This window comes from Borostomias antarcticus, assembly GCF_949987555.1.
Source record: "Borostomias antarcticus genome assembly, contig: scaffold_79, whole genome shotgun sequence".
In the NCBI taxonomy this organism is placed as follows: Eukaryota; Metazoa; Chordata; class Actinopteri; order Stomiiformes; family Stomiidae; genus Borostomias; species Borostomias antarcticus.
Genome location: NW_028175942.1, coordinates 180,607 through 197,500, shown reverse-complemented (window position 1 = coordinate 197,500; position 16,894 = coordinate 180,607). Strand labels below are relative to the sequence as shown.

The following is a 16,894-nucleotide window of genomic DNA, read 5'->3' as shown; positions in this document are numbered from 1 at the left end:
ACGTGACCATAGGAAGACCCGCCCTACTCTGCCTCTGATTGGATAGGAAGTCATGTAATGACATCGGTTAACATTTGCTATGCTTTAGCAATGAAGCTTATGATCATGCTAATCATAGATATGAACGTATGTCTATGATGCAAATGATCATGACATGTGGTTACTTTAGGACATCGTTGGAAAAGATCTAGAGGGTAAGTGGGTCAATGTTGAATAACTTAGCTAACATTATCTAATGTTACATTTCTTTATATTAACATCAACTATATTGATAGGCTAGGGAGCTATGCTAACGGTAGCTAATGCTAACGGCTTAGGGTTAACGTTAGTTAGTTAATGCTAACGTTACGTTCGGAGGTCTCAGATGTATTTCAATTTTAACAATGTTGAGCATGATCAATGTGACATTGTTCATACATTGATTACAGTCTGTAATCTTGTCTGGCATTATTTAGCTATAGTGGGCTGATGCTTGCTGCTGCTACTATAGCATTTGCCACATTATACATCAAATTAATCAAGCATAGTGTTATTACCTGAAGGCATTATTACCATTGCAAGTAAGCATGCCATGTATATGCCATGCCTGGAAATCAAATTAATAGTGTAATTATTCCCCATCATAGCTCATTGTACACTGATATAATCATTCTCCTTGCCTTTGCTAATACTCATCTCTTTTATCAAACTTTATGCTAGGAAAGAAATCTGGCTGTGATTCGTCGCTAGTGCTCATCCAGGCTGTTGTCATCTCCCGCCTGGACTCCTGCAACTCCCTACTTGCTGCCATCCTGCAGCGTTGGCCATCAGACTCCTGGAGAAAGCTGCTGCTAATCCCGTGTTCAACGGCCCCATGCTCTTCCACACAACTTCCCTACTCCTATATGTATAGTCTGTATGTTTTTACGTGTTTCTTTACATGTCTTTACATGTGTATTTGTCAGGGTTTGTCTGTTAGTGATTGTCGTGTCCCCACTCTTGGCCTGCACCTTGACGTGGTGAGTGGGCTTTAAACCAAGCCAGGCCTTTTATAGTTGTGTTTTGTGTTTTTCTGTTTGCTTAAGTGTCTAATATTGAAGGTACAAAACCTTTAAAAAAAGAAGCCCCTTCCTTCCCATAAAATTCCTGCGATTGTAACAGGTGTATTGATTCCACCACACTTGCCCACACTGGGTTCAAACCCGGGTCCTCTGACTTAGGAACGCACATGACCACCTTTCTAGAACACTGCCACCAGCTATCCCAATGAAAAGCTAGCGAATCAATTGTGCACATGGGCAGTACTAATACTGAGGACAGAGTTTAAACCAGTTCAACCAGATATTCACTGAGCCTGACGGGCACCTGCCAGCTAAAAAACCTAGTACTGTCACCCTCGACTTCTGCTGCGCCTGTATCCAGCCATAGGGGCTGATTATTTATAATGATGTTGATGAAGTTTAAAACCTTATTTACACATAGTGTTTGCTGTTTTAAAAGATAAATGCAGTGATATGAGGCGCCACCTATTGGTGAGGACAAAATCATTTTTTGACTGACTAGATGAGATAATGAATTCCTGATGTGCATAATGATGTCACTAAATCCCACTGTGATTGCTTTTTCAGTCAGTGAACAGGAAGCAGAGCAACCCCTCTGTGTTCGATCACCTGATAGAAGAACCTCCTAGGTGAGACCACACTACAGTACGTTGCTCCAGTAAACATATGAAGACCCAGCCGTATTTAAGCTGTCTTGTCTAATTTGAGCTGTCTTGTGAAGTCCCTGTTTTTCACATACTCCCCCCAACCCCCCCCCACCTACAGATGTGTAGTGCTCTGATCTACAGTCCCCCAAGTACAGGCAAGACCCCAGTGGCGCGGGTGCAGACTAACGAGTGTAGGCAGGGAAACACAAAGGTGTCTATAAGGAAAGGAGCTGACTGCCTTAGCAAGTGGGTTGGTGAATCAGAACACATAATCAGCTCTGCCTTCTCTTTGACCAGGTTAGCCAATGGGGCAACTGTGGCGGTGGGGGGAGGGGGGTATAATTATTGGACAGGACACCTGACCATCATCCTCAGTGTTGACTGAGAGCTTGTGATGGCTGTTTGTTGGTCTCTCCCCAGGTCAACCTAATGAGACCCTCCTTCATCTTCTTCAACAAGATAGACCGGCTGTCCCCAGTATGCTCCAGCAGACAGGACCAGATACACAGGTGAGGCCTGTCTGTCACGGAGCCACCGCCTCGCTCCGCCTCTGGTGTAACTCGGTTCTTTAGCTTGGCTGCGTACTTGATTGATGTTGCACATGGGCGATTGGAACTAAACTAACCTTGCGTTGCATTTGTCTCTCTCTCTCTGGCTCTATCGTGTCCACTCTGCTGGCGCTGATGGATGGGTTGGACAGTCAAGGGGAGCCAGTGGTCCAGTTCCTGTTCATGCTTGGTTGTTGCCTACTCACCTTCCCATCTCCTGCATCACCTGCCACCTGTCTCCACTCTGCCCAGCTGCACCTCATCCCTCATTACTCTTAGCATTAATACCAGCAATTTCCCTTGGTTCTCTGTAAGATCATCCAGTCATCTACCAAGTCTGCTCAGCTCTTCTGTCTGCCATATTTTGAAGTTGTTTATTGAAATTGAGTTAAAGTAGTTTGTATGGGTCAAGCATCCTCCAGTTTGTATGACTCAAGATCTGTTTACTGCCATGTATATGGTTCACACATACTAGAAATTTGACTAGGGTTAAGGCATACACTGGTGACATGTTTTTAATTGTTTTGTGATCACTGTCTTTGTGATATTTTCTGATGACCAAGCCTTTGATCTAAGCAGAGCCTTAGCACATTATGGAGGAACCATGTCCCTTTCTTTTACCGATCCCTGAGAGCAAGACCTGTGAATGTCCTGAACAGTGTGGTGGCCACATTTGTTGGGAATTTGGGTGGAAACAGTGTGGAACATCATTGCATAGTTTGACTGCCATTTCATACCAACATTAAGAGAAAGTGGAGAAGTAGGCTATACCTAGAAAATACTATAGTTGTGCAATTCGTTTGTACAGTCTAGTAGTTAAATGGTTAAAAATGGGCAAGCAATAACATTGGAGGGAAATGTATACTGACACTGATGATTGTTTCAGAAATGGTCTGAGACAAAATAATGAAATGTTATACATCAGTATTGTGAAACACTGAACATATTTTAATGACTGACAAGGAGAGAGGAAACAGTCCAAGTTAATCAATAATAACTAGGCTCACTATGAACAGTGTGTATTATTGGCTCTGTTCTGACATCAGTGCACAGTTCATTCCACCACTGTGAGGCCAGGACAGAAAAAAGCCATGGCCACGCCAATCTGCCGTAGGGGGGCTTGGAGCAACTGGGGAACCAATCACCTCAAGGCAGCAGAGCTTGACCACAGCCTGGAGGTCGGAGGGAGCTGTTCATTTGCCCTGTAGGCTCGAACCACAGTCCTAAACTGGATGGGACAGCGCAGGGAGCCAGTGCAGAGAACAGAGTAGGGAAGTTTTGTGGAAGAGCATGGGGCTGTTGAACACCAGGTCAGCAGCAGCTTTCTCCAGGAGTCTGATGGCCAACGCTGCAGGATGGCAGCAAGTAGGGAGTTGCAGGAGTCCAGGCGGGAGATGACAACAGCCTGGATGAGCACTAGCGACGAATCACAGCCAGATTTCTTTCCTAGCACAAAGTTTGATAAAAGAGATGAGTATTAGCAAAGGCAAGGAGAATGATTATATCAGTGTACAATGAGCTATGATGGGGAATAATTACACTATTAATTTGATTTCCAGGCATGGCATATACATGGCATGCTTACTTGCAATGGTAATAATGCCTTCAGGTAATAACACTATGCTTGATTAATTTGATGTATAATGTGGCAAATGCTATAGTAGCAGCAGCAAGCATCAGCCCACTATAGCTAAATAATGCCAGACAAGATTACAGACTGTAATCAATGTATGAACAATGTCACATTGATCATGCTCAACATTGTTAAAATTGAAATACATCTGAGACCTCCGAACGTAACGTTAGCATTAACTAACTAACGTTAACCCTAAGCCGTTAGCATTAGCTACCGTTAGCATAGCTCCCTAGCCTATCAATATAGTTGATGTTAATATAAAGAAATGCAACATTAGGTAATGTTAGCTAAGTTATTCAACATTGACCCACTTACCCTCTAGATCTTTTCCAACGATGTCCTAAAGTAACCACATGTCATGATCATTTGCATCATAGACATACGTTCATATCTATGATTAGCATGATCATAAGCATAGCAAATGTTAACCGATGTCATTACATGACTTCCTATCCAATCAGAGGCAGAGTAGGGCGGGTCTTCCTATGGTCACGTGCTTTCCCGAGCTCGCAGGACTCACGAACGCGCGACCAGCGCGTCCCCGAGGCTCGTGCACAGCACATGTTTAAATGGCTCAATACAGGTATTGGTGGCTTCAAAAACCCCCAAACCCCTAAAACTAAAAGTTTATATTGATAAGATTGGTCTCTGATGCTGAATGATACCCAGAAAAATTTTGTTTTCCTTTTCTAGCCCTATCTATCATCATCCACTAACATGGGAAATAAGGGTTCTTGGGCCGCATGCCTTGATTTGACTTGCAATACCGGGCTTTGGCCACTACGTCAAATGGCTTCATGCGCCGGTGAGCAACTTTCATTGAAATGAATAGGCAGCCATTTTCAATGCCGTCTCCAGTTATATTATACCTCCATGCGGCCAGTGAATGGAGTGGCTGTATCCAGTTTATATAATACATCCATGTGTTTAACCAAGCCCCCAGGAATCGAAATCTAAAGTGAAGGCCTATTGAACCGCGCCATCTTGGCTAGATTTGTAGTCACTTGGCTATTTCCGGTTACTTTTGACTTGCGCAGTTGAGCTTCTCTGGCCGACGCGCGTCCACGAAAAAGTTCACATTTCTCTGAAATGTAGACGCGCGTTCCCGGCTCTCCCCGCTTTGATTTAGCAATGAAAACCGGCTTGCATATTAACCTGTTTTTGTCAAATATATCAATTGGAGAAATTATTTTTTGATCCTGGCATCTTAGTTTTAACAAGTTAAATATAATTGAACATGTTTTGTTTGCTAGTAGATGGTATTCATTCCGTTCGCGATAACGTTATTGCAGCCAGGCTAAATTCCTCCAGGGAGCCAGTGACAGGCGAGTTGAAGAGCTTCACTCCCCGCCAGCAGGAGCTCTGGCCGCGGCTACCGCATCTCGGAAAACCCGCTGAGTTCGTGGCTGCTATTTCACACTCGCCCTTGATCAATCCCAATACCGATCCATGGTAATAATGAATCAATCGTTCAGATCAGATCGGCAGTGCTGCATGCATGTTACAACATCATTGTTAGCTTTATTAACATAACCATAGCCTACATTTATCTCTCTAACGTTAGGCTATCCATCTTACACCAGTCGGCCATTCGATAGCTGGAAGCGGTCAACGCCAACGTTGACTGAAAACACCCAAACTCAGTGTATCGTTTCATCTTCATGCTACACATCAACTCCTTTACATTGTATGTGAATAAATTCCTGTTATTCTAAAAATATCCCATTTCTGTCCATTCCTGGAAAAGGCTAATAATTGCTGTCAAATGATCACTCCAGTTTATCACCGTATCCCACTACCATTTCAACTATGCACAGGAGGTTGTCTTGTGGTCATTTTCATTAAAAAATGTGAACTTTTTCGTGGACGCGCGTCGGCCAGAGAAGCTCAACTGCGCAAGTCAAAAGTAACCGGAAGGCCAGAAAAGCACAACTGCGCAAGTCAAAAGTAACCGGAAATAGTCAAATGACTACAAATTTTGCCAAGATGGCGCGGTTCAATAGGGCTTCATTGTTGATAGCGGCCAGTGAATGGAGTGGCTGTATCCAGTTTATATAATACATCCATGGGCTGCAGCCTGTTAGCTAGCTGGGGTAACGTTAGGCAGAAAGTGAGAGACGTGGCCAGCGCTGTTCAAGCAGGTTTTATCTCTATATTCATTTTGTATGTGTTTAAAATGTGTGTAGCCTGCTTTCTTTGTGCATATATTGTTCTAAGGAACACAAAATATGTGTCTAAATGTAGGCTAACCTTACCAGGTGAATTTAGCCAGCTCAAATGTGCCCGCCGGCTGTCATAGCTTGGGCCACGAAGCAAAGCGTGATAGACGTGCCATTAAAGCAGGGTATTCGTTCATCTTGTATTAGTGTTTAAAATGCATGTAATTAGCCTACTTTCTATGGTGCATTTTTTGAAAGTGTTACAGACATTTATTTGTGTTGAGAAGTTTGGTGAACATGTAATTAAATTCATTAGGCTTTGGACAGCAGCCAGCAACATGGCATTTCCCGCAACAGAACCACATAAAATGTAATTAAAATATGAAATATTATTGCACGTAATAATCACAATTACAATATAAGGCAAGTAATGTTTGCAGCCCTACACCAATGCTACTTATTTTCTCAAGGAAAGAGGGAAATGTGCAGGACTTGCATTGCAATTACTGAGTTGTATGAATTCTACAGATTATGTTTTTGGTTTGTCTTATTATTAGGTTGTACCCATGGATGTTGGAAGCTCCACACCCCACTCCATGTCCTCGTCCCTCACCTCCATGTCCTCGTCCCTCACCTCCATGTCCTCGTCCCTCACCTCCATGTCCTCGTCCCTCACCTCCATGTCCTCGTCCCTCACCTCCATGTCTAGTCAGGAAGGTGTTCCTTGCCCAGACCCCTGCCGGAGCCCTAGGGGCAGCCCAGCCAGGCAGCACAGTCATTGTTCCCAGCTTTCCCAGTCATCACAGCATTCAGGAGACAAAGAAGACGAGCTCAGCTGTAGTGGTCCACTCTCACTCACCATGGACAGCCATGTCCCTTCTCAAGAGGTACTTGTTCCCCAAACCCTCCGCTGGCTAGGCCTGGATTACACTACTGCATTTTTCTTCATGGCTACAGCATATTTCAATAAAGGCTTTTTAATTTTCTGCCAGTTACTTTGCTTCAAAAGAGAGAATATTATTATTTCAGGTGTCTACTCGTTTGGGTTATGATTTGAAGTGTCTTTTTTGGGGGAACCTGTAAACATTGAATACAGTTCAAGTTCATCCTATGTTATCATCCGCTTGGCTGTTTTTTGCGTGACTCCTGTTATTCTTATTTCCAAATTGATATGAACTAAGATCCATACAAGATACTATATACTATAGGCTAGCACAAACTATTAAATCACCTGTTTGATTGTTAGCAATGTGAAGTGAACACAGTGTTACAGTGTAGGCCTATTCCTATAGTTTTTCAGAAATCTGCCTATTACATTAGAACGCAGCTCCAGATTTCAAGCACCAAAACGTAGCTCCAGCCATATTCCAAGGCCTCAGGTTTCAAGGTTAGTTTTGGCTGGGGTAGTGTAATTGCAAGGCACAAACATAGGTATTTTTCTGCGAAAACCCTGAAAAACGCAGTAGTGTAATCCAGGCCTAAGTTTTGGTGTTGCTGGAGACTCCCTTGCTTGCATGAAAAAGTTCCCTTTACTTGACTGATGGTAAAATAGTTGTAGAGTCGCTGCTGTAGGGCAGGTGTTTATATTGATTCCTACCCCCCCCCCCCCCCCCACACACACACACATTCACCCATACAAGAACAAAAACATTAACTGATTTACAGCACAAACAGCTGTGTGGAGTGATCGGAAACACCTGCTGTTTGGCATATTAACGGACCCCCAATGGCATAATTGACAGAGTGAGAAAAGGGAGTCCTTCTAAACAGCACACAGGGCTCTTTCTCTCATTCCCTGTCAGTTACATCATGACATTGACATTGCCTGTATGTCAGCGCCTCCATGGATTGTGATGTGATTACGGCATTTTAACTTTTCCCATGCATAATTAACTCTTTTGCTGAATGGCGTCTGTGTGCCTCTTATGATCCTTGCTCAGGACCGTGCATCACTGGAGTACAGAGGGGCTCCTTCACCTGAAAGCTCAACTCCAGGTATAAATGTCAACTTTTCCACCTGTTCCATACTTGTGCAGTTCCAAACAACTTAAGTTTTCTTTCTTTATAAGTCCCTTTTCTGTCAGAGAGGGGAGCGAGCGTAATCTCGGTGATAGAGGCCAGTAAAGATATGATTCTAGTGTTTTGTTATGTCGCCAACTCCTCTTTGACTAAGCCTCAGTGTGCACACTGCACACATCTAAATTGGTCAATGACGGGATGTGTCCATTTAGGTGTCCAAAACATATTTAATATATAATACTTTTTAATTAAAACTACATTATGTGACCCAACTATCTCAACTTTATTGATCTATAGTAGTATTTATTATGACCAAGGGAAATTTAAGGAGCCATTGAGCTCAAAAGTGCCAAAATGTCATTCGGGATAACTGTCCGCACCACAAATCAAAGTGCAAAAATGCTCCACCAACTTCAAAAAAACGTAAATCTACCGATAGGGCATAATTGTGTGACTCCATGGATACATTAACATATTTTGAGGATTCTTCTTTTCATTTTAATGCGTAAAAGACTTTTGTCCCCACATTGGGATTTTAGCCAATTAACAGACATCCAGGAGCAATTTTACACCATACTGCATTGTGACAGGAAGTTGCATCAGAAAGAAGATTCTCAAGGACCCCCAGTCTGTGCAGCAAAGTTAGCAAGGCTCTCCTAAAATGTTAATAATTTGACCTTTTCAGTCACTGGTGCACTATGATACAAATCCTGTGTCATACGGGACAACACGTAAAAAACATGAAAACTGTTGTTTTATTTCAAAATTGCATATTTCATGTGAAAGATGACATTAAAAAGGTAAAGGTCAAGGTCATAATTTTCCATAGGTGGCCAAGTAATTGCCTGTTAAATAAGGTCTTTTTTTGTCATTCTGGATAACGATTTTGTCATTCAGGATAACAATTTTGTTCTGTTATCCAACAATGTCATCATTACTTTGATGTATATTGTATTGTTTTTATGACTATTCTAAAGCTTGTAGGCATAATTGTATATTATATATAACAGAAGTGTATATTGTTATTTTTTATTAATAATGTTTATCATATTAATAACATTAATATATTTTTGTTTGTTTTAAGGCATATTTTGTCTTTGTCCATAGTTAAGCTAATAATAGAATAAAGACCTTTACAAATAAGTTGCCAGTGCCTCTCACTATGTATTCATATAGAATGAGTATTTACATGTAAATACATCTTAGATCCTGGAACTTCCTTTAGTGATCACCCCATGCGGAATCTCACAGTATGTCATTACGCATTAACGATGCCAGTCAAGTGGGATAACAGCTTTTCTTATAAAATTACTTGAAATAATAATATAATTCAATTTTCTGTAATTTAAGATGCTACAATAATTAACCCCTTTACTGGATTGCATTTTTAGACTTTTTCCTTCTTTTTTTCACTATTATGTTTGGGGTGATAAATATCAACAAATTAGCCTGTGCCAGTAGAAAAGCCTACATTTCTGATATTAATTGTGATACAATGTTGATTTTCTGAGCAGAACATGCTTGTTGATATCAAACTATGAATATCTATAAACTATTTTATAATGATAAAAATAAAAAAAACTAATACTTAGAAAATCTATTACTGTTATCCCAAATGCCATTTTTGATGGAAAAAATCTAATTGTTAATAATTAACATGCAAAACATGGGCATAGGGGCAGAGCCAGCGCATTACCCTTCTAATCCAGCTGCATTTGAATGACCAATCAGCTTCCCCGCACAGCTCACTATCTATGCGAGCCAATCATCCTTTGCCCACAAAATCCAAGAGTTTTCCCATTGGTGTCCACAAATATCATAGTTTTTTTGTTCCAAAGGTTCTGGCTGCAGCAAGAGCTTCTGGGGACTCAGATTAGTATGAACCTTACTTGAGTTCTTTTAAAGTGTTGATATTTGTTTTATTTATTATCATATTTTTGAAGACCAAATCTTGTTTTTTAAAAAGAAAATAATTTTTATTTGAAAATGCTGATAAAAAAGTTTTGGACACATAGGCGCGAGCATCCCCCTGCACCCCCTGGGTGTCAAAAGTCCCACCAATAGAGAACGAATGGAGAAGAGGCTCCACATTAGTGTAGAGAATGCATTGGGCCATCTGTATTCGATAACTCGGGCTTGGAAGGTGCTGAACATTAAACGTGGGACATTGTCAGGTTGAGAACTTTGTCCCAGTCCAAACCCTGTGTCTCTATGACCCTCACAAGTCGAGATATGCCTGTTTAAATGTTAAAGTCATGAGCAGAACACTAGTTTTACTGTGATTTGATGCCGAATGTGCCCGAATATAAGACGATGCAACTTTTTCAGACTTATTTCCAGAGGGAAAAAAGTCTTATATTCAGACCAATATGGTAGTTGTCCTAATAGTTGAGTTGACCCTCCAGATGGGCTTGTTATATGGTGTATTTGCGTTATAGAATGTCACCTTGTTGTTGAAGTCCTCTTGTACTCCACCAGGGAGCAGCAGATTCCTGTCTCTGAAGAGGCCCAGAACCCCAGACTCGCAGGACAGACATGGTGAAGGGGAAAGACCCAAGAAGTCCTGTCCCACAGACATAAGATCAGGACCCATGCCAGGGTTGGGGACAGGACCCATGCCATCATCCAGCCAATCACCTAGATCCCAAGATAGAAGGTCTCCCCAGACCCCGACGAAGGGGTTGAGAGACAGCAATGGTGATCTCCAGTCTGGTGACCCTGAATCTGGCAACCCAGTGCCAGTCAGAGTCCTAAGCAAACCAGACCAGAGCAAAGGAGTGATGAGCGGAGGAGAGGATAGAGGTGAATCGATGGGCTGCACAGCCAACACAATTCCCAAACCCGTCTGTACCTCAAGCCCAGGCTCTCTGCACAGTCACGGATCACCACAGAAGACAACCGCTCACCCACGGAGCGGAACATCAGTTCTGAAGTACACACTTTTCTACGATACTGTGGTCATCGTGTCAAGTTCCCAGTGCATAGCAGCCAATCCCAGCTCTGATGGGAAGGGAGACGCCGGATCGCCTTTTCCACTCGGAGCCTCTCTGTCTCCCACAGCGTCTAGTCTAGTCAGTGCTTCCGTGTCTAGATCCCCTTCTGGAACAACGTGGTACTCCATAATGTCCCCCTCTTCGGACCCCAAAACCGTCAGTTTAGAGACGCATATGGACATGTCTCAACTGAGCGTCCCTCCCGTCAGGGGATTCTCAAACTGCCCAGCTTCCTCCACGGTCAGACTGTCAAAACAGGAGCTGGTTAAAACAAAGACGGGAGCCGCCGACTCTCCCGTCAGCCCTGCGACTTCCCAACCGTGCAACGACACAGAGAGTCCCGAAGGCAGGCCAGCCCCCCTCCGCCAGTCTCCCTCTAATACGCCCTCGGACAGACTAGGGGGAAGAGAGGGACAGAGAATGGGTAGGGAGGAGGGGGACCTTCTAGATGAGGAGCTAAGCCCGGACCTCAGTCTGCGGATGGATTTGGACCTGACCCAGAGCAGCAGCACCAGCAGCGAGGAGGACCAGCTGCTCTCCCTGCAGCAGATCCTGGAAGGCAGCACCCGGCCCCCGGCCACGCCAGAGAAGAGCGCCTACCCTGCGCCCGGCACACCCACACGCCCTTTATCCCAATCCGAACCTGTAAGCTCTACACCTGCGTGCCCTTATCCCAGTCCGAACCAGTAATCTCTGCACCTGCGTGCCCTTATCCCAGTCCGAACCAGTAAACTCAGCACCCGCGCGGGAGGGTCTAAATTTAGTAGTTGATTATGTGCGTGCCTCCATTTGCTACATTTGCTCCTGCAGATGGGATCTGCCAGTGATGTTTCTCTGTCTCTATTCAGGTTCAAATCATGTACCGTGCAGTATTTGAGCGAAGCAATTTCAGCTGCGCTGCTACGTAGTAAATGTGTTCTGTGTGTAGAAAAAGTAACACACACTAAAGGAGTGTAGTGAGGTGCCGATCACTGGAAGTAGACTCAGGAGTAGGAAAAAAGTGGCGCACACTCTGGCTCCATATGCGTTTTCTTTCGTTTCACTGATGTTTAGACCCTATGGTCCTCTGCAAAAATCAGCAATAGTAGGACACAGCCACAGACTATTAACACATCTGATAATCAAGAGGCATTGGACGAATCAATGTATTTGAGCTCCACACAGATCCATTTAAGCTGTGCTACTGTAGTTAATAATCTGTTCTTTCCGTTCGTTGTCTTCAGCTGCCTGCGTCATCCAAAGTGAAGTCTGTCAACTACAGGAACTGGATGACATGCTGAAGGAGAGGATGAGCAATCAGAGGTACAAATCTCTGGCGTTTTCACATTTTTTAGCCTTACATCAGCCTCTCCATAGATGAAAAATGCAGGCTCTATAATACATTGAGACTAACTGTATATAAACCATTGGAGACGTGAGCATACATACCCTCAAAATCCCATCTCCTGGAGCTCTCCTAACCCTCTCCTAACTCTCTCCTAAATCAATCAATCAATCAATCAAAGCTTTATTTGTATAGCGCATTTCATACCCAGAGGCAATACAATGCGCTTTACAGAGAACAAGGGAGGTGGGCATACGACCCACTCTACATATTCCAGAGGGAAGCAAAAAAACAGTAATCACCCGGGGGCCAGATAAGTGAGCTGTAAAAATTCTTCCCTGACCCCTCTCAACAAGGCGATCGAGCAAGCTCCAGGAGTATGTTTGTCTACTGGCTAAGAACATTTATGAAGCAATACATTGCATTGAATTACTTTTCAGAGTGAGAGAGGCTAAAAACATCATAGGGGAGAGAATATTCTACGGACATGCTACATCATCCACAGCAGACACGGGGGTATCTATCGGACTTCGTGAGGTCTGCTGGTGACAGTGGGGCATCCACTGAACCTGGTTAGAAGATAGGAGGGAGAGAGAGAGGCACTAGGGAGAGGGAAGGCAGAGGGAAGGCAGAGCAGGGTTAGTAGCACATAGAGTCATTCAGACCACACAGATATTGAAACAGGCAACCTGGGGCAGGCTCCTGGAAAATCTCTCCTAACCCTCTCCTAGGTCTAAGGAGACTAAGATAAAGCTGCAGCTCTCCTGTGAGGAGGATCTGCTGAGACTTGAATTGGAGGATAAGAGCGACAAGAACATGCAGGAGGCCATCTCAAACAAACAAAGGTAATAACTGCTTACACACACGCACAGTGTGGCACGGTGGCGCTGTACCTAGTACTGTCGCCTCACAGCAAGAAGCCTTTCTGTGCGGAGTTTGCATGTTCTCCCCGTGTTTGCAAGGGTTTTCTCCCAAAAAGAACCGAATACGAAAAACATGCAGGAGAACAGATCGCTAACGCTGTCCATCCCTGACGAAGATGGACAGGAGCACTTGGTTGGTCCCCGGCTCGGCCCATGCACGCTGCCTACTTTCTGCTCCCAGTTGCCCTTGGGGGAAGGACGATGGGATGGGTTAAGAGCAGGAGAATAATTTAATTGGTGGACGCTACTGTCACTCGTGTGTGTTTCGGCATTGCTGCCTCATTACCGTATGCTGTGTCTCACTATATGACAATAAAAGTTGTTTTGTTGTTTGTTGTTTGTTTGGCACATGGTATCTGGGCGCTGCTTAGTGTACTTTAAGTATCGCAATGTGTGTGTGTCTCGTCTCCTAGAGAGCTTCAAAGAGAACAGCGTTTCTCTTTGTCGTACAGTGTCGTCAGAGACTCGCACCCGGGAGAAGAGGTGTTCTGTCTCTCTTACTTTGGCCGTCTGTTCAACCAGCATACTCTGAAGCTCGGGCAATGCGATGGCACTACGCAGGAAATTGCACAGAAAACCGTCCTTTGGTGAGATGTGTGTGTGCGCACGCCAGTTATAGTGAGTGTGGTGTAAGAGAACTTGAGTTTGAGGAAGTAGGCGTTATTCTTTATTCTTTCTCTCTTTACGTCCAGTCCAGATCAACTGAGGTCCCAGCTCGGTACTGGGTTTTTACAGGCCGCCTATCAGTCCTGTCCCTGCCCGCCTCAGGTGTCTCGCTGGCTTTTCCAGGTAATTTAACCCCCTTCTTCCACACTTCCTATTGATACTAGGGTCACACTTTATTTTGAGGGGCCCCATCAATAGTAAACAGCTACTGTGCTAAGCTCATTAACGTTATTTACCTTGTTCCAACAGCCTCTCGTGGCTAGCTAGCTAACGTTAGCTAGCCACCGAACGCCTAACGTTAGCTAGCTAGCTGTTCCTAACTAGCGTGCCTGCCTAACAACACAGTTTTATGTACCTAACAGCACAGATTTGCTCAGGCGCCGTTGCAGTTTGTCACGTTCAGTCCTGTCCATGAGTGTCCTGAATTTCGCATTGTGTGCCCATGGCTTGCCTGCTGGGCACTTCCATGGGGGAAAACAGCTGCATCTCTGTTGACATCCAACAACTGCGTTGGGTCAGGGTCAATGGGTAATTAGTTGAGTTATTTGAGCATCTTCAGACCATCTGCAGAAATATGGTGTAGAAATATGCAGGAATATGCTTCAAAATTCTCTTCGCCTTGCCTTAGTTCCCCTTGGGGAATTTTAAAACTATTTTTAATAGGCTGGATCTGCTATCACTGATGTATTGTTGTGTATCTGTCTTTGCTATCACTGTATGTTTTGCCTCCTCTGTATCAAGTGTTACCAAAACATGTTTAATCCCTGTGCACTATTCAGTGTCTTAGCAAGTCCATTTTGTTCATTAAGTTAATTTGTCCGTTGTCGCTGTCAGATGATGTCGGTCCATACGGAGATGAGTGTCTCCCACCAGATACTGCAGGCTCTCAGAGACATTGCCTGCTCGGCTGCGGAGCACAAAGGTATGTGTGTGTGTGTGTGTGTGTGGGTGTGTGTCCATGACCGTGTTCCCATTCTCTATTTGTTTCTCATTGTGGCGAAAAGGCAAAGGTGTCCTTTTTTACCTGTTCATGTTTCCTCAGAAGTGAACAAAAACCTTGAGTTTGAGGTGTGGGTGCCCAGCGTGGGTGACGTGACTCTGGTCTTCATGAACATGGGGGCTCCCTACGTCACCCTCTTCCCTCTGGCCAGTCTGCAGCCCGCCTTCACAGAGGGAGACCTGCTGTAAGTCGTATTCCCTAGTTTTGATTCTTGTTCAAGTGAAAACACAGCAAGTTAAAGCAAAACGAAGGATTTCCTTCTGAGAATTAGCTTCCACCTGTGTGTCTGCTTAGAGAGAGCCTCCAGGTCAGCACTGACAGCCTGTCCAGTAAGAAGGAACTGGGAACTTTCCCGGAACACAACTTTGAGAACGTCATCAGGGTGAGAGGAGACCAGGGTTTAGGTGTGAGATTGGTGTGTGGTAGAGATGGCATGTGTGTGTGTGTGTGTGTGTGTGTGTGTGTACTCAGTCCTGTACTTGCCTTTCTCCACAGTACCTGTCTGACGTGACGGCCCTGTGTCCCCGGGCCTACAGTGACACGGAGCTGCTGCTGCTGCTTACAGTGGTGAGCAAAGTAGGCCTGGAGACGCAGCTCGCTCTCCTGCCCACTGACCACCTGAGCTCGCTGGAACACAGCCTGGTGAACAACATGAGGGACTGGGACAACATGGTCAGTTCATCCTCTCATCCCCTCTCTCTCTCTCTCTCTCTCTTTCATTCTACGACTATTTTATTAAATCTATCAACCTGGTGAACAACATAATTCTACTTTGTTAATCCCGTGTTGCCAGGTCCCCGGAAAAGACAAAAGACACAACCCATGCATTATCAATTTTCTCACTGACATGAAAAGTAGACACTACCATTGCTTTATAATATGTAAACTGTATAAACTTGTGATCATGATCATGATGCTGAGCCCAGTTTCTTAAGTGAGAGGAGAGCTTACTTGCGCTCGCTCATTGCACACAAGCTTTTCTCAGTATTGTGACAATATTGCTACTAGTAACGCTACTCTACTTGTGCAATGGAGATCGGCGGGTTGATTTTGGTGTCCTTCTTTATTTTGGTGTGCTGGGACTACTGCCTCTTGTGGTGCCAACAGAGAAATGCAGGTCAACATTGACTGGAGTGAGGGAGGGAGGGAGTGACAATGGGACAAACGCTATCCTAGGTGCTGGCTTACAGCCACGTACAAAAACAGACTGAAAGGAATAGATTTTTTCGTAGAGAATAGAATCACGATTCTTACATGAATCGATTTTCCTACCCAGTTCACAGTGTTACAGATGTGTCCTCCTCAGTAACAATGGACCTTTGTGCTCCAGCTTCCCCTGATCTGTCTAGCTCTCACAGCCCTGACTGAGGACCATCACAACCTGCGCAGGCTTCTCCAGCTGCTGCCTGACAACAAGCGTGGACTGTAAGCCCGGCTCTCCCTCCTCCTATGCTGGTCATCCAACTCTTTTGTTTCCTCCCCTCTCTCTGAGGTGGAGCATGTTGTTTTTATGTACGCCACATAAACAACTGTAGAAGTTGAGTGAAAGGCACATCACCAGTTGAACACACTGACTAATCCGCTCCAGACTCAGGGAAAACATACTCTGTTTTTTTGCAGGCAACTCAGGAGACACCTCAGTGTGTCGATGATCTCCAAGCTGTTAAACCAAAGATGCACTTACACGCCCACCAATACTGAGTTCCAGGTAAAACCAGATAAATACAATGAATTTTCCACAATTAATTGATCTAATTAACTTGTTAAACAGCCCTACTTAAAACATCAAGAGAAAGGTAGGTAAAATTACATGACATTAATGGCAGCTCTGTAAAAAGGGTTTCAAGAAGGGACTTAAAAAGACATACAGACTCTGCAAGCCAAGTTAACGCTAGGTGTGATAAATCATTTAAGATAGCAGTCCTCCATGTTCTCACAG

At 44.2% G+C, this 16,894-nt stretch overlaps 2 protein-coding genes across 2 annotated transcripts in view; both read left to right on the top strand.

Moving 5' to 3' along the window:
- The window catches only part of LOC311329005 (tetratricopeptide repeat protein 21B-like), a gene marked incomplete at both ends in the record, with an annotated part of 27,780 nt that extends 19,769 nt beyond the window's left edge, over positions 1-8,011 (top strand). The window contains 2 exons of the mRNA XM_084462892.1: positions 6,588-6,738; positions 7,971-8,011. Coding sequence (XP_084319018.1) covers positions 6,588-6,738; positions 7,971-8,011 — 192 coding nt within the window. The remainder of the gene's footprint in view (positions 1-6,587; positions 6,739-7,970) is intronic.
- Positions 8,012-13,175: 5,164 nt separating this feature from the next.
- On the top strand, positions 13,176-16,663 carry LOC311329000 (SMC5-SMC6 complex localization factor protein 2-like). Its single transcript, XM_084462885.1, has 8 exons — positions 13,176-13,211; positions 13,703-13,876; positions 13,982-14,078; positions 14,790-14,877; positions 14,998-15,139; positions 15,451-15,627; positions 16,286-16,380; positions 16,576-16,663. Exons 1-6 carry the CDS (start codon positions 13,183-13,185, stop codon positions 15,464-15,466), a joined length of 546 nt encoding a protein of 181 aa, XP_084319011.1. The 5' UTR covers positions 13,176-13,182; the 3' UTR covers positions 15,467-15,627; positions 16,286-16,380; positions 16,576-16,663.
- Positions 16,664-16,894: the final 231 nt, after the last annotated feature.